The sequence below is a fragment of the Acomys minous genome, assembly GCF_964271855.1.
Source record: "Acomys minous genome assembly, chromosome: 8".
In the NCBI taxonomy this organism is placed as follows: domain Eukaryota; kingdom Metazoa; phylum Chordata; class Mammalia; order Rodentia; family Muridae; genus Acomys; species Acomys minous.
In genome coordinates this window covers 74,576,787-74,601,633 of record NC_140489.1, presented here as the reverse complement: position 1 = coordinate 74,601,633, position 24,847 = coordinate 74,576,787, and the positions used below count along the sequence as shown (strand labels likewise).

Below are 24,847 nucleotides of genomic sequence, written 5' to 3'. Positions count from 1 at the left end.
ACTGATAATATATGTAAACCAGGAACTATCAATACAAAATCTCTGTTCTTATTTTGTTCACTTTGTTTATTTTGATTTGAAGATAGAGTCATTGTGTTGGTAGTAATATGTGGTAATTACTTCCTTAGGTGCTCATTTAAAAATAACTTTTTGCATAAAATTATTCAATTTCAGAGCTGAAAAATAGCCCCTTTATTCTTAGCTTCCTATTTCAGCACTTATAACATAACTGTTCGTGCTTCTTAATTTTTTTCTTAGGGCACTATAATTTCTTTAAGGCAATGATTGTATGTTATATATTTATTGTAATGTATTGGTGCAATGTCTGAAGTAAAGAAAAAATAGTATAATTTCTATCAAGTGAATGAATGATGGATGTTTCTGTATAAGATTCCATCTAAAGAATTCAGGCTTAAATATAAATGGTTTCTAGACTGAGCAAGTAAACATTGGATGAGAGGTGGAAGAGGAGCTTGAGACTCTTCCTCACCAGAGAACCAACGGCAACCTAGGGCTGCTAGAGGAGAGGACGCTACTGTCTGTTATCAGTGATGGAGCCGTGCGTGAGTTACTGGTCCTCCAGCAGATAGCTTCGCACCCGTGTCCCCGTAAACAGCCATGTAAACCCATTGGGTCACACAACAACAACAACAACAGCAACAAAAGGGACATGAAAGAAAGAGAGAGACTTGATGAGATAAAGAGAAATGTTATTTGCTTGGGAGGAAGATAAAAGATGTATGAAATGATCAAAGAATAAACTAATAAGTAAAGAGAAAAACCAATCATTTAGGAGTTAGTGTGATAGAAAGCTGAGTTAAGAAGGGGAAGCCTGGCAGAGATCATTTTTAATCTACATATGTAGGTGGTATTTTGACATCTTGAGTGACGGCTATCAATTTATCACTTCATAATCCTCATGCAGAGAGTTTGGACCTGGCTTAGCCTATCAGTCTTTACAGACACAATTTTTTTAAATATTTTAGAAATGTCTTTTCTGCATAGTGTGCATCCAACATATTTAAAATGTTCTTATTCATTCAGGGTTTTTTTTTTTTGTACTTCTGTCTTTATGGAATGTGAATTTTCATTTCTCAAAAATTCTAATACTGATTTAATGATGTGATTCATGTGACAAACATCTAGTTTTTTTTTTTTTTGTTTCATTGCTATTAGTGAATGACAAGTGAAGTAGATTTATTTTAACTTGAAAATGTCAGGTATGCACTTTCAGAGATATATTTTTTCAGCTTTTAATGAGGTGGTGTTTCTTTCTGAAAGGAATACTCATCTCTGATGTGGATGCTGCGCAGGTGACAACTGATATTTAATAAGCGATGGCTCTTATATTAGTCGCAGTTCACTAAAGAAAATGTCTCCGATTGCTTTTGAAAAACTCATAGCGTCAGTAGCCCAAAGGCAAGATGTGACCTTTTTATTACATAATGAGAATCATTTATTATCTTACAATGTATCTTAAAGTCACAGACAAAATGCCACTTTGATAATTGCTTTCAATTAGCTTTGAGCATAGCATATATTCATAAAATGTCTTCTCTAATTTAGAGTTGAATTAGAGAAAATTGCAGACATAATCTACTTTAAGGTTGTCTCATTTAAGGTGATTCGTAGTTTTATACCACAGAAATCAACATGAGTGGCTTTAGAACGGTGCCTCTGAGTGTCTTAAGCAGACTTCTCTGTATCTGATTCTATTGTATGACCAATTAATTAACAAATTAGAAAGATCATTTCTGACCTTTCATGCATGTTAACTTTTGACTTTCTTTCTTAATGATTGTTTGGAAATGAAACCTTGCAGTTCGTGTTGAAAGAGAGAAACAATGTGATTAAAAAGATAAATAAGGTTTTCCTAATGCTAAGTGCCTCCTAACAGTGGGCGATGGTGGGAACTGGATACAGTAATGGAGCACCATTTCCTGTTCCAATATGTCAAGACATGACAGTGGGTAATCATCCAGTTTTAATTAAGAGTTCTTGGAGACTGGAGTAGGACAAGGGAGTTAGATATAAGACGAAACTGAAATCATGACTTCAGCTAATCTCTACTTTGGTCAACATTTCAGTATGATTTAAAAAATGTATATCCTTGCCTTCCTTAAGATATTTTCAAAATCATGAAACTTGGGACTTTTTTCTTAACCTTGTGTTACTTTAGTGATTCATGAAATACAGTGGCAGAGAGTCTTCATATCCCTACCTTTCTCTTTCCTAGATAAAAATTACACACAAGAACCAAGCCCCAATGCTAATGGGCCCTCCTCCCAAAACTGGATTATTCTGCTCGCTCATTAAAAGAACAAGAAACCGAAGCAAGGAGTGAGCATCCATCAAGAGAAATGTAAACAGCATACTTGGGCCATGGAACACTTTGAACCATTTCAAGTCTCCTGCTCCTACAAAATCATGGGATTAACAGTTTTTGTTATTGAGCTGGTATAAAATTTGACCATTAAAAATTTTGTTGTCTCTGTTTTTTATTGGCATATTTGCATGAAGAAAGTAGTTTGTATGATGTGATCCTGCATATTTTAGTTGCATGTATCCCCATAGGTTTTTCTGTCTCCCACTCCCATCTTACCCTATTTCCATTTACTGACTGTGAAGAAAACCCCATGAAAGATCAAACAAATATGATGGGAAATGATTCCTGATTTAATTGCTGCCATTGACAAGCACCAATAAATAAGGCTGGAGCAATCTCAAATGCAAACTGCCACCCTCTGCTCATAAGCATCAGTGTGTCCATGATGTCGGGCCTGAGGCTTGAGAAAAAGCTTAATCCAAATATTTTATTAAACAGCCAGCTAGGACACCATGCTCCACCGTAATAATTTTTTCAACATCTTTACTCTTCTGAATAGACATTAAAATATCAAGCATAAGTTTTTCTTGTGCTCAAAAAAATTGAAAATTATTTTATTTGGCTTAGTTTTGTTTTTAATTCCCAAAACATGAGTGAAAATATGTTAGCCAGCAGTAATTGTTTTGATATAACAAGCCTTATTACTTTCTGCATAAGAATCTTGATGCAAAAGCATAGTCACAGTAGTTGCTAAATAAGTGGTTTAAACTATGCGCCTAATGTCCCTGTTTCCCACCAAAGAATCAGAAAATTAGAGTATGCATGAGTTTTTGAAAAGTAAAGTGTCAGAAGAGAGTGAGTTACCCACTAATTGCGATTAAAATGCTCACCATTCAAATTCAGTAAATCGTACAGCATAATCAAAGCCCAATATCCAATTTCATGGTTATTTGGTCCCCCTACCATATATGACAGTGATTTTCAATAGATCTGTTAAGTGCACTTCAAGAAGGTAGATGATTACGTTGGTTCCTTCTAGGATAGATTGGTACCTGCAATAATATTGAGCTCATTGAAGCAAATCGTGCATGCAATTAGCCCTTTACTACTGATTCATCCCAGCCTCATCTCTACGGTATTTCACATGTTTGGGAATCTATTATGGCCTCGCTCAATGTTCAAGCTGAGCATGGTTCATGGTCTTGGATTGTTTAAAGAAATGTAGAACTACTACTACTTTTCACATTGTTTCTTTAAGGCTATCATATGCAATGAGATACTTTTGTGCAGTCTCAGTGTAGTCCAGTCACACTGACCTGCATCTTATCACTGCATGTTTTATGTTTCCAAACACCATGCCATTAGGAAAAGAAGTGCTTGAACTGCATGATTTATCAGCTTTCCTCTCAGCTCTGCATTAAAGTGCTAATGATTTATCAGTTCTATTTTTCTATTGATTCTTTCATCTTTGAATAACAAATAACAGTTAGTGATTCTGTTGAACACAGCCCTGTGCATGGATTTATTGATTTCAAGTGAAATTGCTGTAATTTTGGTTCTCTGGTTTGAAAACTCATGTGAGTGCTGTTGTATCAAATAGCTGCTTCCAAGCAACATTCTGTAATGGAAGATTATGTATAAAGTGTATTCCTTTAGTGTTCCAGCAACATTGGATGCTAAATACCAATCAACAATAACTTTAATTGCTTTAAAAGTAAAGGCTTTTGAATAGAATTAAGACATAATTAGCTTACCCAGGAAAATTATCACTAGAATTTCAAATTCAGCACAGCAATCAGTTGTCCTAGTGTAGTAATAATAAAATAGTCATTCACCAGAGCAGGGATCTAGACCAAAAGAATGCTCCAAACAATTAAAAATGCATCACTGATGTAATGTTATACAATACACTCTGCTTTTGCACATCTGTGGTTACAGGTAATAAATATTTTTACACAAACTCATGAGGTTTTCTAAAGTGGGCAGGCCGACTTTGTGCAAAAAAATGTTATTTTGAATCCTCAAATTATTTCATGTTCCAGAGGACACTAAGGCAGGCACAGATTATGAATCATTTGCAGCATCTGTGCACTGGGAAATGATGATAGAAAACTCAAGAACTGGCCTGTACGATTTCAGTAACTGAAGTAGTGGGCCCTGCTGCACTCCAGCATAACTGCGTGATCACAGCCAGTGCTAGTAGGCACTACATTTCAGACCATCGGATTCACAATAACACTAATAAGTCTTGAAAAAGGAATCAAATTTTACTTTTCTAAATTCATTTTTTAAAATAACTGATGTGCTTGCCCTTTGAGTAAACTACTCCTGGGGTTTGGAAAGTAGTTTTTTTTTTCTATTTTAATGGTTTTGAAATAAGAGAAGATAATCTCTTTTTTTATGACAGCTTCATGAGCAGAATATATATTTTAAGGAAAATTCTAAATGGAAAGTTCTATGGCATATTAACATATTGAATAATGAACGTTAGCTTTACAAAATGGAAACTTTTCTCCCAGATGTGTGGGTATTGGAGGTGTTGAGTCAACCTCTTTTAACTATAGTAGACATAGTAATGATAAAGTTCTAAGTGGTGTGGTGTGAAAAAAAAAAACCACTGTACTAACTTACAAGGGTCAGAGGATCTCGAGGACAGAGTATTGTACCCTGCTAAACACTGCCATACACTACGTTGTTAGACAGAGATGACGAATTCCAAAATAAACCCAGATGTGCACACTTTCGGGAAATAGGAAGGGTCATAACCTGTGTGGACTGAGAATTTCAGGGATCATATGTGTATTTTCTCACTTCCCATATGTGGAAAGTGATGATGAAGGTTTTGTAATAGAAGGAAAACTCTTTTTACTTTGAATGGGATATGTGTTTGTAGTCATTCCAGATATAAATGGTCAGCTATTCAGTGCAGACAGTCACTTGAAGGCAAAACAAAACAAAAAAAAAAACAAACAAAAACAGTAAAATAGTGAGCACCTCTGAGTGATTCCCTGCTTTGTTCAGTGTCTTGTGTTAGGGACAGGGGGCAAGCACAATTTCCAAGCCAGAATCTGTTTGGGTCTGAGACTGTCTGTTCTACTCTAGGGGTCTCTGATGGCTCCTTTCTTTCTTCTGCTAGTGTTAGCTGGCTTTCTGTTCATGATAGAGAGAAAGGTGTATTTTTATGGTACATATAACCCCTCAAATAATTAACCAGTGTGTAACTTATATTCCATATTAAAAGATAAAGCCTCGTTGTGTATATTGAGGTTGTGGAATTTAATATAAAATAGTAAATAAATCTCAGATAAGCCTTTATTCTGTGAAAGACAGAAATCACACCCTTAAACCTCCAATTGAATTGAATTGTGTTTAAAAGTTTGAGTAAATTCTCATTTGAACATTTCTATATATTCTTATCGTGTGTAAAACATAGGGTTTGTTTAAAGTATCTTAATTATTTTCTCAGAAAGTATAATGTACACATCCTGGTTTTTGGAATAAAAGTGTTAACCATTCATTTTGTGCATCATTCATTCTGTGTCAGATGCTCCCTTCATGTGAAATATTCTTGAGATCATCCTCAGCAGCTTTCCATTAAAGGAGCTGGGCAAGCCACCCTGTCTTTGTCAGAACACTATTTGGGTGTTAAATTACTTGTCTTTAATAACCAAACCTTGTGGGCTGGAGAGATAGCTCAGCAGTTAAGAGCACTGCCTACCTGAGTTCAATTCCTGGCAATGACATGGTGGCTTATAACCATGTATAATGTGATCTGATGCCCTCCTCTGGCATGCACGTGTACATGCAGATAGAGCACTCATATACATAAAATAAATAAATAAATTTATCTTTTTTAAAGCCCAAACCATCCAACTTTGGGATGCTATTTGCCTTACATTGTATCTGAGATTGTATAGTATTCTTGTAGATCCCAGAAAAGTCAAGAATACAATTGAACTTTTAGATGAAATTAATTTCTAAATGTATTCTAGAAGAAGCAGCAGTTATGCTTGTGCGTTGACTGAGAAAAATATTTTCAAAAGGTCTGAAACTACTACAAAATGTTTCTCAGGGGCATTCTTTTCCCTAGAAGAGTTTAAATCTATTAATGACTACATTACATGATTTAATTATGTAAATAAAGTATGACTTATGTCTAAGGGAAATGATGGATTTATGGAGCCATTCCAAATGACCTCAAGAAAAGGTAAATTACAAAGGTCACTTTTGAATATCTACAATTTTACAAAAATAAACAAATATAACTATGACAATATAGGGTAAGAGAGCACTAGCATCTGGGACACAAATCAAGAAACCAAGTCCTATGTGCTTTCATGACTTTGATTCATCAACTATTAGAGAACTGGTAGGTGGAGATTGTGGGCCATATTTTCATGTCAGTTCACAGATGTCATGAATGGCAAGGCAGAGAAGATGGAATGAGGAGAGAGGCAAGGAAACAAGTAGAAATGAGAAAAAAACAATACTTAGTAAATGTTTAGAATTGAAGAGCCTCCAACTAGCAATGTGGCACTATCCCCCATTTCCAGAAAGGTATGTTGTGATAATATTTATATATTTCATAAGTTCCTGAATATTGAAGTAACTTTTGACTTTGGTTGTAAAAATATGTTCATGCCAAGTACATAAAAGTTAAGATGTAAAAATACAGAGAAAATGAAAATAAAGGCCACTAATGCAGTAACTGACAAATGCAAGTAGTGACTGAGTCACTTGTCCAAAAAGCATCCTTTCACTGTAAGCAATTATTGCCTGCTTAGTTGATCTTAGAATAAAATTCCTGGATAGAACTACATTGAAACTGTTACTAACAGCCCATAGATTTTTTTAGGCTCCATAACCCTTTCACTGCCTAGATGCTCCATATCAAACATAATGTTTGAATCAGTTCCCCATCCCCTACCCATCCTGTCACAAGTACTCCAGACAGTATTCCTATTCCCGAAGGACACTCATCCAGGTCTGGCAGTTGCTATAGAAGACTCTGAGAAATAGAGCTATGTCTCACATACTGAAACCTTCCTCCTTGCCGTGGGAACACACCAGCACAGGCGTCCTCTTACCTCTACTAATAATGGTCAGTTCTTTTCCTGAGTTGTCCTCTCAAAGGGTGTGGTAGGAGCCACAGGATGCATGGGCTTCATGGATTTTAGGCTGAGTAGCAAGAGATACGCTAGGAAAAGGAGTGTGTGAGAGAAGTGGGAGGTCATTTTGGCATATGTGGCCACAGGCCATGAAAAGAAATCTGCAGAAGACAGATAAGCCAGTGAGGTAATGTGGAGTCACGAATTGCCAATCCATTAAACACTGCATTGACTGAGTTCAACATAGGCAGATAAGTTAGGTATTAACCATGCAACTTTTTTGAATAAAAGCAAACTCTGGTGTTATGTAGTGCTTGTTCAATTATCTCTAGAATAATTTTCCACGTAAGTGGACTCATTTAAATAATTTCCACAATTAAGAATACCACCCTCATCTCCACATTAGAAAGAGAAGCATGGACATATTGTTTGAAATTTCTGAGACAGTCAGAAATGAACCCAGATATGCAATAATGAATTATCTTCCTAAACAGCATGCTGTAGTGCCTTTCAATTGCATGAAAGATTAAGTTCAATTTTATCTAGTTAAATATAATATGAACATAAGTGACAGTCATGACTTCATTTGTAATAGTAACATTAAATAAATATATCATCAGGTTTGGCTGTATACACATTTCACCTGAGCACTTGGGAGACAGAGGCAGGCAGATCTCTGTAAGTTTGGTCTACATGAAGAGTTGCAGGCAATCTCTAAAGATTGCATCTTAACCCAGATTTGGAAAAACCAATTCATCCTAGTATAAGAACATAATATGAGAAGAAAAATTATTTACGATCATGAGTATTATCACTTATGGCACCTTTTATTTTCAAATTAGAGTGAATAACAAACAGTTGGAAGAGTTTGATCTCATCTCTAATAGCAAATGTGCCTCGGAGTCAAGAAGTATTCATCTGTTGACAAGTAGATGAAATGGATGATGACATTGTGCCTTCTGAGGTTCAGAGCATTAGAACAACTGGAGAACTGCACAAAATGTATATGATTTTAAGAGGGACAGACATTAAACACTAAGACCCTTGATCTACTTCAGTGATTCACAACCTTCTGAATGCACTAACCCTTTCACACAGTTCCTCATGTTGTACTGCCCCCAAGCATAAGATTATTTTCATTGCTACTTCATAATGGTAAATTTGCTACTGTTATGAATCATAATGTAAGTGTCTTATATGCAGGACATCTGATATGTGACACCTATGAAGGGGTCACTCATCCACCAGAGAGGTCATGGTCCATAGGTTGAGAGCTGCTCATATATAGAGTCTATTTTAACATGGTAAAAATTTTATTTATTATGTGTTTATGTGCAAGTCCACATGTGAGCATGCAAGTGTACATGTGAATGTCAGAGGACAACTTTCTGCAGTCAGTTCTCTCTTATCACATGCATGTGCTTTATCACAGGTCATCAGGTTAGTGAGGCATACATCATTACATACTAAGTCATCTCAGGGGCCCCCTGTTATATTTTCTATAGACTATTGAACATTTCAAATTTCAGGCATGGGACACTATCTCTTCTTACTCCATTCACCAGTTAAATAATATTTTTAGCACCATGCTTTCTTCTTTCTGGAAACATCCTAGATGTTCCTCAACAGAAGATGGATAAAGAAACTGTGCTACATTTAATGGAATACTGTTCGTTCAGTAAAAACAAGGAAATCATGGAATTTGCAGGCAAATAGATGGAACTAAAAATGATCATCCTGAGTAAGGTAACACAGATCCAGAAAGAAACACATGATATGTACTCACTTATAAGTGGATATTAGCCATTTAGTACAGGATAAACATACTATGATGTACAGACCCAAAGAAGATAAATAACAAGGATGACCTAATGGAGGATGATTAAATCTCACTCAGAAGGGAAAATAGAATAGACAGAGGTGGTGTTTGAAGAGCGGGAACAAGATAGAAGAGGGATTCCACAGAAAAACAGAGGTGGAGATCATCCTTGCATGAGGACAGAAGGGATGCAAAGAAAAGAGAAACTGAGGGCAGGGCCATCTCTGTGACAGGCTGGAGACCTAAGTCAGAATAGGCCCCTATGAGGTTATGAGGGGGACTCTAACTGAGACACCATGTCATTTTGTATAAGTGAGAATTTGCTAGTAAGGATCTTGAGGGGCAAGTAATTAACATTGGAATACATATTAGATCCAGATCAACCCTGACACCATTCATTAGACTAGTCCTCTCAAATCTTCCTATTAGATATTCTGTTACCTGTCCCCAACTATAAACTTAACTTTTAAAAGAAGGTTGTAATGATCAACTCACAAACCAAATGCTGAGCGACCTTGAACTTCATCCTACAGGACAGTTTTTCTGTTTCCCTTTACGTCACCTTCCTCCAAAGAAGTGATGACTTTACCGTTGCATTCCACTTGGCATTCTGGCCTTCCAAACTCCCAATGCTTCCATTATTGTAGAGCTCCTCCATGTGTATCTATGAAGTTTCCCCTATTGTTTCCACAACTAAGCACCCACGGCTTCAGTGTGACATGGACTAGAATCATTGCAGTGATGCTGACCCTGTCTCAGCTTTTTTCACAGCTGTGACAGCCTTATCTTATACACAGATGTAAGATGGATATTTATTTTAGATCAGTTTCAGAGGTCCTGGAGGAAAGAGCTCTTCAGCTTATGGCCACCAATATGGAGGGAGAAGAAAGCTTGAGCTTGCTTTTTTTTTTTTTTCTGTTTTCCTTTATATTGCACTTGGCTTCCCAGGCTAGGGCATAGTACCACCTACATTTAGGGTGGGTTTCCCCCACATTGCCTAACTGTCTCCAGAAACTTTTATAGACTCATTCAGAGATATACTTTTCTAATCTGAGACAAGTTAACAATCAATCTTAACCACAGAATGGTACTGCACTGTATCACACTAGCATGGTAATCTTTACAGGTTTCTAAAAAACAGTACAGTTCAGGCTCTTCATTTACAAAATGAGTAGAGAAAGTTCTTCTCACCTAAGTTTCTATTAGAAGCCACTGACATACAACCTGACTCACGGGGACAGTCAACAGAAACATTATAGCATTTGTCTATCTCTTCACTGAGTTGTCTGATGAGTCCAATTTGAAAGTTGATTCTGTGCTAAAAAAAAAAAAATAGTAAATTATTTGAATTTCATAAAAGTGTAAAAATTTTGTGTGTGACAATGAATCTGTATTTCCTTGAATGACAAATGATAAGAATAATAAAAATGCACACAAAGTATGTTTATCAACAGCACAGCATAGTTAATTAGAGGAATGACAGGAATATTTAGCCTCTATCAGTATAGTAATAATGGAGTACTTAGACAACAGTTTGCCTAGAAGGTTCTTCTAGAGAAATTCACAGGTCTCCAAGGAATTCACAGATGACTGCCTCATATTCTCTTTATCCTCTTCTACTCTTTAGAAAACGTATGCCTTCGATAGCTGATTGCTTAATGAAAAACTTGCCAGGGCATTTGAATCTTGTTTTACTGCATCTAGCCCTTAAACACACTGTGAGCTATAGTGAAATTTGTGTAGAAATAATGAATTAAAGGAACTTAGTGTACTTACCCATATATAAGAGCTGCAGATGGGCTAAATAATATTTTCAAAACATTTATACATGTTTGTAACTCTTCCTATGCTCTCTAGCAACCACATGCTGTGAGCTTCTCTTGCACATCTGTGAGTCAGTTGGCTTTGGCTTGTAATATTTTACATTACCTTAACATATGCAGTTCTAAATATCTGGTGTTTCTTTTGAGGTTGTTATATCCTAGTTGTTTTTTTCTCAATGTGTATATTCTATCATTAGTGACTTCTTTAGAGAAGAACACAAATTTTGTCTAACATTTGTTCACATATATATAGCTGATATCTCACACACAAACTGGTAAATTTAGTTGACAGCTAGAAGGATCATGGTTGTCTATAATCTATATTAATTATAAGTCACTGAAATTTATAATAATGATAAAAACCTTAAATATTAATGAAAACAGTCCCTCTTGTTCCTTTACATCTTTTATTTTAAATCACAGATTAGCAAAAAGCCACAGCCTACATTTGTTCTTGGACTTGAACTCTTGGTAGTAACTTTGAGTAAACATGTTTCGTGGCTCAGTAAATATACAAGTTAAGGTTTCATTAAGAAACCTTCAATTTACAAATAATTTTACCCTTCTTTGTATTTCCAGTCATTGATATTTATAAATTCAAGAATAAATCCTTAACTGTCTTAAAATAATATGCTGGATATGAGACATGTCTTTAAGTTTGTAAATGCCCCTAAACTACCTGTCAACACAAAGTAAACTTTTAAAAATAAGCAACAAGAACATCAAATTAATACTCTTTCTTAACCTTCTCTAGATTTTTTTATTGTCTTTGTTGTGTTGTTTTGCTTTTGTTGTTTACATTTAGAAAAATTTTAATGCATTTATTTATTGTGGCAGGATGGAGGTGGGTAGGGGTTGCCAGGGATTGGAAGTCAAAGAACAAGCTGGAGGAAGCAATTTTGTCCAAGGTTAGAGCTCAGGTTGTCAGATTGGTACTAAGTGCCTCTAGCCACTGAGCCACTTCTGCAGCCCTGTTTTCATATTTTCACTAGACTTGTTCTTTGACAGTTTTGTACATATACGTAATACATTCAGACTACTGTCCCCCTCACTGACTAGATTCCCTGATCATCCTTACATTCTGCCAAGTCTCCTTCCTCTTTAAAAGATGCATTTACACATTGCATTCATAGCTTTCTTTGTCCTATTTTGTGGCCCCTTGAGTTAAACCGGTGCCATTTGCATGCCCGTGGATTTGAAACCATCAACAGGTGGATTCCTTAGTGTCTACACAACCAAAGATAATAAATTTTTCTCCCTAGAATCCATCAGTAGCCAATAGACCATTAGTAGAAGGTGGGGCCCAGCAAGTTCTCCAACCCATGTCTAATTGTTGGCAGACCTAGTCTTGTGCCTGCTTAATTCAGCCACAGGAGCTCTACGGGCATAGATGCAATTGTTGTCTTGTGCAACAGGCAACATTTTACAGAGTTGCTTTATATCTTATATTCTTTATGCCTCTTCTCTCACAGTGTCCATCCCCCAAGCCTTAGAGGGTGTGATACAAATGTTCTGTTTGAGGCTTAGCACATAGCAATCATTTATTCTCAACACCTGGGCCAGTTCTGATTCTCCGCGCTCACCATCATTCATTACAAAGAGAAGCTTTGCTGGTTCAAGTTGAGAGGAGCATTTGACTACGGCTATTAACCTAAGTATTTAGAAGACAGCCTGATGTCATGTCAATTTTGTAAACTACCCATAGTCAGTTTCACCCTATGGCTTAAGACCTCTTCAGTCATGAGTCTGAGCTAGGTTTACAGAAGCAGTCATAAAACTCTATCTTTTATCCTCTCAGGAAGCAGGTGTTATCCTCATAATTCACATCAGCCTAAAAAAGGCCTTTCCAGCACTAGGACATGAATTTCCAGTACAGTCCCATCTCAATTTCCTTAGGTTCTGTAATGAAAGTTGTGGTAGCTGTACCTATCAGCTAGTTTTAGTAGGCAGTTGGAAGGAATGGCAAGAGACTATTTTGCTTTCAAAGCCTTTGGTGCCTACAAATCCTAAAGGCATTGCATTCCCCTTGAAGCTGAAATTACAGGTGCTTAAGGGCCACCTGACTGGGTTATGGGAACTCAACCTTGGGTCCACTACAAAAACAATATATGCTCTTAACCACTGAGCTATCTTTCCAGCCTGATTTTGTATTTTTATTTGGCTTACAAAGTAGTAAATTTCAATGCTGTTTCTTTCATACAGTGTTTGAAACTCTGCTGCCTTCGCATCTCCACTATCACATACCCCCACTCCTATTTATAATTTTCTACCCCCAGTATGACCCTTCTCTACTTCTTTTATAAGAAACAAATTTATTAAAAACTATTGAGTTAAAACATTTTGCTAGTAGATTTATTCAGTAGTTTAACACTTTCAAAAAGTCAAATATGAATAATTTATAAAATATTCACTAAAATTTTGCTTTTCTCTTACCAGTTTAGCATAAAGACTGATATGGGCAAAAGTTATTTTAAGGTTAGTCCTCAATATTTGGTTTCATGGGAAGGACAAGGAATGATCTTGCTTGTGTAGTCATTCCTTCTTGCCTATGCTGTGATGAAATGTGGCCACTGAGGCAATGCACAGACAAGCAGATTGTTTGTGGCAACGCATGTGCCGATATAGATTCTTGTCTATGCTGTCGGGCATACAAACAACCCAAGCACAGTCTCAAATATTGGCTTTCTTTTCCCTATAATGCTAGGCCATTGCTCTCCAAAATACAACATCAGGCAGCTTCCTTCAGGTAAAATGCAAGTTTATATATAATATCTTACATTACTTTTTAGACCAGGGTCACAAGATGAGACTCTAAACTCTACCTCAAAATTATTTTAATTTTAGGGGTATTTTCCAGATTATAATCCTCTTTGAGAACACCCTGCTCTTATCTCCTTAAATTTCATTTATCAAGGGGCTGAATGTCCTTATAAATGTACTCATTGTTTCCTTTTTATTTTCTGTGACCAGTATAAGAGAGTAAAAGCTCCAGAAAATAAGATTTATATGATGAATTTGCAAGATTTCGTAAATTCCTCAACAGGTTTCCACCACTCTCCTATCCTTTGCGTTCCATAATTCGTGGCTGTATTTTCCTATATGTTTTATTGGGTGCTACAAATAAATAAAGACGTTCTGCCTGTTCCAGATCCCACTCAATACCAGGCTATGTATCCAAGTGTGGGCTAAATCAAAGCTGCAAGATCTGCAAAATATATCTACTTTCATATTTTTCTTCCTTATAATCTTCTTGCCAATGTAAACTAGATTTGCATTTTGCCAAACATGGTGAATATTTCCCCCTTGAAAAGGATTTTACTTTTTTAGGGATGAAACAATTGAAGATCTTATCCATATTAATAGAGAATATTTATAACCATATTTTATTATATATGTAGGCGTTATCTTTGCACATGCTTCCTTTAAGAAGTACCTAAGGTAAGAGAAAGCTCATTGTACTAGTAATGAAACAGCCTTAGTTCCAACATCCTGATCAAATGAACCTCACCAAGCAGGAAAGGAAGGAAAGCAGATGTGAGTGGTGATGAGTGAAAGAAGAAAAAACTGTTCTTGTGCTCACAGTTGTTATTGTACTTGGACAGCCCAGCCTGGAAGCTGAAAGGATGAATGAAGTGTTTATGTTTAAGGAGAGTTTGCCATGAAAAGCATGAACTTGAGAGAATTTAAGTTTACATAAGAATACTCAATTTTTGAAAAAGTATGTTCAGTGAGAGATTTGAAAATAAATTCCAGGCAGACATATTTTGACGTATATACCTTTTCAGCAGTTGATGGAAGGAAGCATCATCTATGATCCCTTCCTCCCATGAAAAAGGAGGCCATGCAAGGCCTTGGGATTCAAGCCCATGCTGTCTTCAATGAAAGTTCCAAGCAGAACAGGGAGCTCTTATAAGTGCAGGATAAGCAGTGCATATCACAGAAGAGAGTTAAATGCACTAAATGAAAAAGAGAAATCAAGAGCTCACTTTATTAAGCTTCAGCAGGTTTTGAAATACGTCATAGCTTTCTCATCATAGTTTGAACAAACAATGCTTTGTTTTGGTTAGCTTTTGAAAAGTTGGTAACTCTTGAATATTAAAATATATGTGCATTTATTTTATTGATACATACGTATTTATTCACACACTTAACCTTCCAACCTTCCTGTGTGAGTTAATTTATTGTCCTGGTGATGAAATTTTGCATTTCATAGGTAGCTGTCATTATTAAGTAAAACTGAAATAAGACTGCCAATTTATCAATCATTTGTAAGTTCCAAGAAAAAATATTTTAGCATTCTTGTCAGTTTTATACACTTACCTTGAACATCAACCCTGAATGATTATTTTCACTTTTCTGGAGATGTTATCTCAGTCATTTGCTAGTGGTTTAATTTATTTTTTCAGCTAGAAATATAATTATTCTTTAGGAATTAATTCAAGATAAATAAATTACCATCAGATTCAGGTGTTTTAAGCTGGGTGTTAAAGTTAGCAAAGACTGTGGTCTATTTTTCCTTTACTTACTAAGTGTCTACTGTGTTGTAAATAATTTAAAGTTCAAAGTGAACTAGGCTTCTTGGCATTGGAAATACTCAAATCACATTTATTTCTTTTGCTAATGTTTTCCACATATAACTAGGACCAGAAGCCACTCCAAATGGCCTCTTCTTGTGCATGAGAACCCTCCAGGATGCCAACTTCATGGATTCTGAGAAAGGGTATAAAAGTAAACTAAATATAAAATGTAAATAGATTATAGAACAATTTCTAAGGGTACTGTTACTAGTGACCACATTATTTTACATTTATACAATTATTACCGAAAATCTACATTTAATGTGACCGTTGCAAATCAAGATCCAAAAGCAATCAATTTGGATTTATTTAAACATAATTTTGCTGATATATTATATTCAACAGGTGCACCTAAATGGTCAAAGAACTAAAAAAAATCTATGTGTAATTTGAGTTAACATTAATATTGTCAGCCTGCTGTCATTCAAAAGCTAAAATTGCAATTTAATTGGATATTTATTAAAATGATATTCTGTGAATAACCAAATATCTACATTACCAGGTTGTGAAGACGATGCAACCCATCTCAGTGATGGTGATGGTGGTAACTTTTTTTTTTTTTTTTACTTTGTCATGATTGTGCCCTCACATAGAAGAACATGTACAAATACTATCTTAATTTTATTATGTAGCCTGAATGCATTTTAGAATAAGGGTAGATCTAAAAGAGTACTACCAAGATGTAACTGATGGACAGCTTGGCCCTTATATGGGTCCCCTAACAAGGGGAATGTAGGCTAACTCTGACTGGACTCTGTTGCCTACCTGGTTTTTGATCACTTTCCCAGGGCAACCACAAGGGAAAAGGATGTGCTCAGTCCTGATGTGACTAGACATGCTGGAGTGGGTGGGTCAGTGGTGAGGGGCTCCCTTCTCTGATGAGGAGGGGAGGGGGAATAGAGGAAACAGAAAGGGAGGGTGGGGCAGGAAGGAAAGGAGAGAGCGGACTGTAACCAGGAGGTAAAGTAAATAATTAATTTTTATTTTTGTAATGACACCCTAATAATGATACCCTACACTGATTTCTAGTATGTGTTTTTCAGAGCTATGGCAAGTCCCAAATCATTCAGAGGAAGCAGAGATCTTCCAATAGCATGGAATATTCATCTGAAGTACTCATTTCCAGTATACATTTTGAGTATTAATTCAAGTCTACTGTAATCTAACTTTGTAACTCTGGGAAAGTGGAAAAGGTTTGGCCCTTTTTGAATCAATTGTAGAAAGGAGAGATTGATTCACACAGCAGAGAAGGAGGTAACATAGACCACATACTCTTCATTTTTTTCAGGGCTATTTTTTTTTAATGTCACTGTCGCCCATAGATTTAAGATTTCAGATTCTTAAGCACTCCAATGTAGACGCCCGTCAGGAACTCTCTTGGGTGCTTCAAGGCCCTCAGCTTCATCTTTAGTTGTTCTTACTTTGAGACTTCCAGCTCTAGGCTGAGCAGCTACTGCTTCCCCCAGCCCTTAACACTGCAGACAGGCACTGCAGGATTATCTATCCAGTAGGCATTTAAGTCAATTGAGAAAACTCCCTCTGTTCTGGCCCTCTTAACAGAGGATTAACACAAACGCCTGAGAGCCAGCTTCTGAACACTGTTCCTATTCTACTGGCCTCTGAAAGATAAGGTGGTATTTGATGCTTCAAGATCCCTTTCTAACGCAGCTTTGGAAGCTTATTGCACTGCTTTTCCTTCCACTGAATGTCAGATGCTCACACTCCACAATCTACTACACACCAATTAGAAGCCTTAGAATGTTTCTCCCTCCCTAGCAGATTGAACCAAAGCTCTTGACTTCTTTCTGAGATTGTTCAAAGTCCTGTGGTTGGTCACAGGGCCACCTGCCTCCTACCTGTGTTCTGCTTTGCATGTCTATGCAACATGATCTGGGGACCTATGTAGCCCCAATGAAGGCCAGCTGGGGAAATGCAAATGCTTTCTGGAGTCCAGTGTAAAGCGAGTCAATCAAGCCTTTGTTTCCAGATGTTTAAAAATCAATTCATGGTAAGTGTCTTTAGCCTTCATGTGAACTGATTATTGCATTCTTTTAGCAGTGTGTTTTGGTTAACGTGCTAAACACTTAACACGTATATTAGTTATATGTATTATCGCATATATCAATTATAATAACTACCAGCAGCTGTTGCTATTCTGTATCCCTGTCTTCCTATATATAAACTCAGTGAGGAAAAGAAAATTACCAAAGCAACACAGTAAACAGAGAATCCAGTGGATGGCTGTTTCCAGGGTCTATCCACCTTATACTTACATGAGAGAAGCAGATTCCTGAACAGATCAGACTTCAGGAAAGGACCATCACCTCAGGAAATTTTCATCCTATGTGAGGAACCATTTCCTCTTTCCTTTGTTCTTCAAGCTTCCCCAAAAGAGAAAAGAAAATCATCTTCTCAACTACTTCTTTACTGAAAATGAGAACATGTATTATCATATAAGATGTATAAGATTTTTTTCAGTTAGACAATTTTATAAGCCCTCATCTCTAATCAGCAACAGATCCTTCACTTCATAAAAAGAAACAAACAGTTACCATCCTTTAAATGTGCTGCCCTCTGAAACCCAGAGTTTATGGAAAACAAAGGGAATAAAAATTTCTACAAACTTTACCCACTAAAATGTACTAAATTTACTATGCAGACTGTCAAGAAAAACTTCCCAACTGGTGATATAAAAACCTTTCAAAGTTTAGTATGATGCATGCTGTTGGGGACATTTTGGACTCTTGCTATTAGTGCTCAGATGGCTGTAATGAAGACAGCTGCTGAGAGACTTGGCAGGTATACAAATGAAGTTAGAAATGCACATGTTTGTCACTTAGAAGCCACATATACCTACTGTTCTTCTTCAGCAAAAGGTAACAATTCCATACTTTATAGGCCATTGTCTTTCTTTCTTTTCTGTTCCAGGGGCTTACCAAAATTCAATAGCTTATTTTAGTGACAACCACCTCACTGCACTCAGCATCTTACCTCAGGAAACTTTTCTAAAATCAAATGAGCAGCAGCAGAATGAACAAAGCCCAAATGATCAGGAGCTCAGTTCTTTCCAAATGAGCTCATTACTATTAGTTTCTACTATCCTTGGAGAATATTTGAAAGAGCAAGTTCACTGGGAGAGGGAAATGTAAACAAAGTTAGTAAAAAATATCTTTTCCCTTCAAAATAGTATCCAAAGTGAAGCAATCCCACAGGACAGTAAATCTCAGTGGCCTGGGACATGAACAGATATGCGAAATAATTAGCTATTCATGATACTGGAAGCACACATGAAATTTTGACATTGGTACTAAAAAGAAGCTAACTGTTTTCAGAACCTAAGTAAACACACATCATTCAGCAGATTCTACACTGAAGTAACCTATGACTTTCCTTAAATGGAAATCTAGGGGAAAAACACAAAATGAGGGGAAATAAAAATACTAGAAATCAAAAGGTATAAAAACATATAAGTATAACTGCTTATCCTCAGTAGATCAAAATCTCTGGTGATCCCAACTGAAATAGAGGACTTTGCAATGTGTGACAGAAACACATGGATGGAGAACATCATCTCTAGATGATGGCCAGGGTGTGACACCATTGCATTTCCTTGATACCATCACAAATGACTCTTTAAAACCCCAGTTCCCTTGGCTCCTAGCTATGTAACATTACACTTCTGACTTTTGGTACTTCAATTTATTATCTCCAAGATTAGGGCAGTAGTGGTTCTTACACTATATACAAAGAGCTTAGGCCAGTACTTAGCAAAGTCAAAGTCAAACAATAGTTATGGATTTGGAGATTATTCCACAGTCTCCTTTCACTATCTTCCCTCCAAAGTGGAGAGTGTGCTAAGGCAAACATATACTTACTTTTCTGCCTTTGAAAAGGCTGATAGGTCCATGTTGGGTTTGGAGACGTGGAGAGAACACAATTTGCTTAAAGACATAGGGTCCATTTCTTTCTATGGGTGAAATTTCTCAAGTGCCCTCAAAAAACAAAGTAGATTAGTGAATTTTCAGCTCTAAGATGAAAAGGAAAAAAAAGAAAAGCTAAAATGTTTTTCTAGAAGGTTAAAAGTGAAAAGAATCTCCTGGGATTACGAAGTTCAATCCATATTAGTACGATGAAAAAGAAAGAAAAGAAAGAAAACCAATTGCTTTGTACACTTTTCTTGCAAACTTATAACACTAGAAAGCCACAAATACTGGGTGTGGAATCCTTGTTGCTGCCTAAATGATAACACCCTAAAATATGTCCCTTCCTATACTTCTGTGTATCTACCTATCTGCATTTACCTGGTTAATTTTATTCAGAAATTACAAATTAATAATAAAATACAAGCAAAGAGAATTTTATCATTATCAAAATTTCTTCTGCATATTTTGTCTGGTGAGATAACATAACAACATATAAGCTCCAAGCAGGGCATGCAAAGCTAGAACGGTACTTACTAGCTATCTCTACGTTATTACTCACAATAATTGCACTTTTCCATTCATAATATGCAGGAACTAGAATCAGCCTAGATGTCCATCAATAGATAAATGGATAAGAAAATGTGGTACATGCCCACAATAGAATGTTACTTAGCTTTAAAACAAAATGATACCACATTTGTAGGAAAACGGATGAAACTGGACAATTTAACACTGAGTGAGATAACTCAAGCCCAGAAATGCACATGCCATAGACTGTCTCTTGTGTGTAGATTTGACTTCAAATCTCTTGCTTTATGTCTTGAACCTAGAATCAAACAGAAGTCAGGGGGCTAAAAAGAGCCTTTGAGGTTGGCATGATCAATAAAATGTGGATAACAGCTTCTAGGTAAATTTAAATAGTGAGGTGGAATGTGAGGGACAGAAGAGCACAGTGGGACTATGGGAAAAACCAGGAGCTAAAGGGGAAGGCCAACTCAGGGCATAGGTTATAAAAATCAACAGGGACATTGACCATGTCATAACCAACTTTTTAAAGGTAACATAAAGATATAACACATGTGAAATGGAAAAAGATGGGGGACTATTGGAGATTAAAATCTTAAGTGGGAATGGGAACGGAGAAATAGGAAGAAGGAAGGGGCAATTCATGGTTGAAATGAACTCCGGAGTAGGTTTCCAAAGGTTTTTCATAGAACTTTAATTTTGGTTAATCCAAGAATTGGGCCCTTCCTTCTTCCAATTTCTCCACCCCCACTGCCACTTAAGATTTCAACTTCCAATATTCCCCATCTTCTTCCATTTCACATGTGTTATATACTTATGTTACCTTTAAAATTAAAGTTATATGAAAACCTTTTCGAAACCTAGTCCTGAGTTCATTTCAATATACAGCTTTTAAAAATAAAATAATTTAAACATAATTGCCCTGTGTGTGTAGACAATGTAAATACCTAAAGATGTAGGTTATTAAGTAAAACTTACGATAGAAGGCAAGAACACCTCCCAACATGAGTTTTTGTCAGAGAACTCCTATAGGTCCCTAAAACAGTGCAGATTTGCTTCAATTACTCACCATAACTCACCATGATCAGACCTTATTGCTGATGATACTGCATATTTTGTTTACATGTCATAAGAGTATTAATCTCATACTGGCAAGGAAACCTCCTCCCTAATAACTAGCTTTAATAGTGTTATGCAGGTTGCCTGGGGAAAAAAGTCATTAATGTCCTTAGCTAGTACTGTACCAGCATGCTGTAATACTGAACTGTCTGGCAAAGTATGCCCATTAATACAATAATTGTACAAATTATATTAGCTAACTAACCACTTTTGGAATGGATTCGTGCCCTGATACATAGGAGAATATTGCTTGCCTGGTATAGTAATCATGGTCAAAAGACCATGGCTGGGAAAGTCATATGCCCCAGGAACGAACCTATGATTGTGATTTTTACTAAGTGGTCATGTTGTCAAATTGCATTCTAATTATTTGTATTATACCAATAAACCTTGACTGTTTTCAACTTTGTTCAGAGAAACTTCTATTATCAGCCATCAATGGAAAGATACATAACTTGTTGTTGTTAACAGTAGGGCCTATTAATGTTTATTATCAGGCCTATAATTATTATTATGGCAGTATTTTCCAAGCCACTAGCAATTAGTCAAGATACAGACACCTGTTATATTTTAAAATAGCCTTAGTTAACCTGGGGCAGGGCAGACATAAATCCTCTAAACTACTTCCCATAGTGTTTATGGGATTGCTTACTCCAATCCCATGCCATCTGCTTCTAATAATTTCTTTCAAGATTCCTCCCATCCATAATCCAAAATACTTGCTAATGTTCTTCATCTGGGCCAAATCTCCTTCCATGCCTGCCATGTACTTCTCCTCCATCTAACACAGAGCAGCCTTCTTTTCCTCTCTACTCATCTCCAATCTCCCCTTCACCAGATTCTCTCTTTCTCTCCAAGCCTGGGAACCTTAGCCATACCTATCTCATGTTCCCTGCCTTTTTGTTAATTAACATCAAAGTACATCAGATCATCCTCTAACAATTCCCCTTTTCTGTTTAAATAAAAAGGCCATTTTTATATACAGTAAGAACAATTATGAAAAATTATTTTTAAAAAACAATAGATAAGACTTACGCGCATAATGTCTAACCAAAAAATGTTTGGCAACCTTGAAGAAATGTTATCTATTCTATCTCGGTGAGTCTACAAAGCTCATAACTATCATCCAAAAAGTATCTTCTTAACTCCTAAACAATTAACCTTAATTGTAAAACTATCTGGTCTTCAACCCCATTAGAGACTTGAGAAGGAATAAATTTAACTACCTAAGTAAACAGGAAGTGCAAGTTGGCAGCTTTCAAAATGAAAAAATGACAAAGACAGTTTACTGCCTAACAGGTCACCCAACACTCTATAACACTGGAGCATCATCTTCAGCCTTCTGTCCCAATACACATGAGAGACATATTCGTGAAGCAGGAACTATTGAGGACTTTCTTACCCAGTCTTGGCAGAGTCTGGCCCTCAACTCTGTCTGTGTCCAAGTGTGCCGATTTTAGGCAGAATTCTGCCTGTGGGAAAAACGAGGACATTTATGTCTCCCGGCTGTTTTTCCATACTCAAAGCCACATCCACTAGGAGGTTCTTCAGTGCACATTCCCTTCTTTGAGGTAGGCTGGGTGTTAGCAGGAGTTAATCTATCTTATTGTCAAAGAATCCTTAAAATAATAAAAACATTTTTAAATGCCATATTTTGTACGTCTCTGAGGTTTTTGAAGACCATATCTAACTATTCTATCTATCTATCTGTAGAATCATATCTATCTATTAAACCTAGGATGTGTATTCCCATGATAAGATTATACTAGTATTTGACATGATCAGGAGTTGATCAACTATTGACTTATATTACTTAACTATCCTAAACAGTCTGTAATAGCACTATCAGAGTATTGAAAGTAAACCATATATTAATTGAGTTGTATATGTACAATTCCTGATATTAGAGGAAAAATATGATGCGTAAAGTATAAAGAATGATATTAAATTTGAATTATATTTAAATGCATCAAAATTAAATGTATTTTGTATCAATATACAAAATTTTATGTCAATAAATCAAAATCAAGCTTATTTATGAGCAACAATTAAGGCCTTAAATTGAGGAGTACAATCAATAATCTACTTTTTGTCCTATCATCCCTATATATTTCTATATTCCCCTTTCTTTCTTTTTAACCCATATCTCCATACATCTCAATGACAATAGCCCAAGAAAGCAACCAAAAACCTTCCCAATCCCCTTAAGGGAAACAGGGTGTCTTTCTCTTAAAGTTTTTTCAGGCTAATTTGGGCCAAATAGGCATGGCTAAGTTTCTTGGGCTTGGAGAGACAGAGAGAATCTTGGGAGAGAGAGGGACTCGAAAAGAGACCACAGAGGAGAAGGGGGAAAAAAGAAGGTTGTGACACCATTGGTTAGATGGAAGAGAAGCACATGGCCAGTGTGGATGGGGATTTGGCCAAGAAGAAGAATATTTGCAAGTATTTAGAATTATGGATGGGATGTAGCTTGATAGAAATTATTAGAAGCAGACAGCATGGGATTGGGGCAGGTATGAGATACCTGCCCCACTATGGGAAGTAGTTTTGAGGATTAATGTCTGGCCTGCCCCAGGATAACTAAGGCTATTTTAAAATATAACATGTGTCTGTGTCTTGATTGATTGCTAGTGGGTTATACTGCCGTAATAATAAGAGGTGTAGGCTTGAAAATAAATATTATTAGGCCCTCCTGAAAAATTAGCCACAACAATAACTGGTGAAAGTGCTGAGAATAAAATAGGGAGGGAGCCCCAACTGAGACATGTATATTAACCCTACAACCACCAAAGAAGAGGCAATAAAATATAAGGAAGGATATGTATGAGGATTATCAAATGTTGTCTTACAGGATATGACACAGCTATTGAAATCATGATCTCATATGTGTTACACAAGATCAACCCAGCCAAATTACTGACATAGATGGAGTAGATCATATCCAGGCCCCAAATTGTACTGAGTTATTGGTGATGGATAGTTAAAAGGGGAGACTCATTCTCCCTTTAGACTGTAGCTACTAGCAAGTTTCTCATGCTCCAGTCGATGACCCCTAATTTTTAAACATATGGACAGTATTAGCTGGATTTATTGGATTGTCAAAACAATCAAAAACAAAACAAAACAAACAAACAAACAATATGAACATGAATTTGAGAAGGTGCCTGATTAGAACATATGTTGTATGTGGAGGATGTTGGAGAGCATAGATGCGAGATAGGTAGGATCATATTTCTTTGTATGCACGCATAAAATTCTAGTAATTGAGGAAAGATTTTTAAAAAACTGGCCAACATCGAATTAAATAGAGAAAAACTTAAAGCAATTTCACTAAAATCAGGGACAAGACAAGGTAGCACACTCTCTCCATATCTATTCAATATAGTACTTGAAGTTCTAGCTAGAACAATAAGACAACTAAACGAGATCAAGGGGACACAAATCATAAAGGAACATGTATCAATATTTGCAGATGATATGATAATATAAGTGATCCCACAAAATTATATCAGAGAAATCCTACAGTAGATAAATACCTACAGCAAGTGGCTGGATACTAAATTAACTAAAATAATCAGTAGTCCTCTTTTATACAGGTGATAAATGGGCTAAAAAAGAAATTAGAAA

The 24,847-nt window shown here is 36.3% G+C and overlaps 1 protein-coding gene across 5 annotated transcripts in view; it reads left to right on the top strand.

The window, feature by feature from the left end:
• The window catches only part of DGKB (diacylglycerol kinase beta), a 693,335-nt gene extending 687,492 nt beyond the window's left edge, over positions 1 to 5,843 (top strand). For all 5 annotated transcript variants that reach the window (XM_084791209.1, XM_084791212.1, XM_084791211.1 and 2 more), the window contains one exon: positions 2,237 to 5,843. In XM_084791209.1, coding sequence (XP_084647335.1) covers positions 2,237 to 2,344 — 108 coding nt within the window. In that variant the 3' untranslated portion in view covers positions 2,345 to 5,843. The remainder of the gene's footprint in view (positions 1 to 2,236) is intronic.
• The last annotated feature ends 19,004 nt before the right edge of the window (positions 5,844 to 24,847 follow it).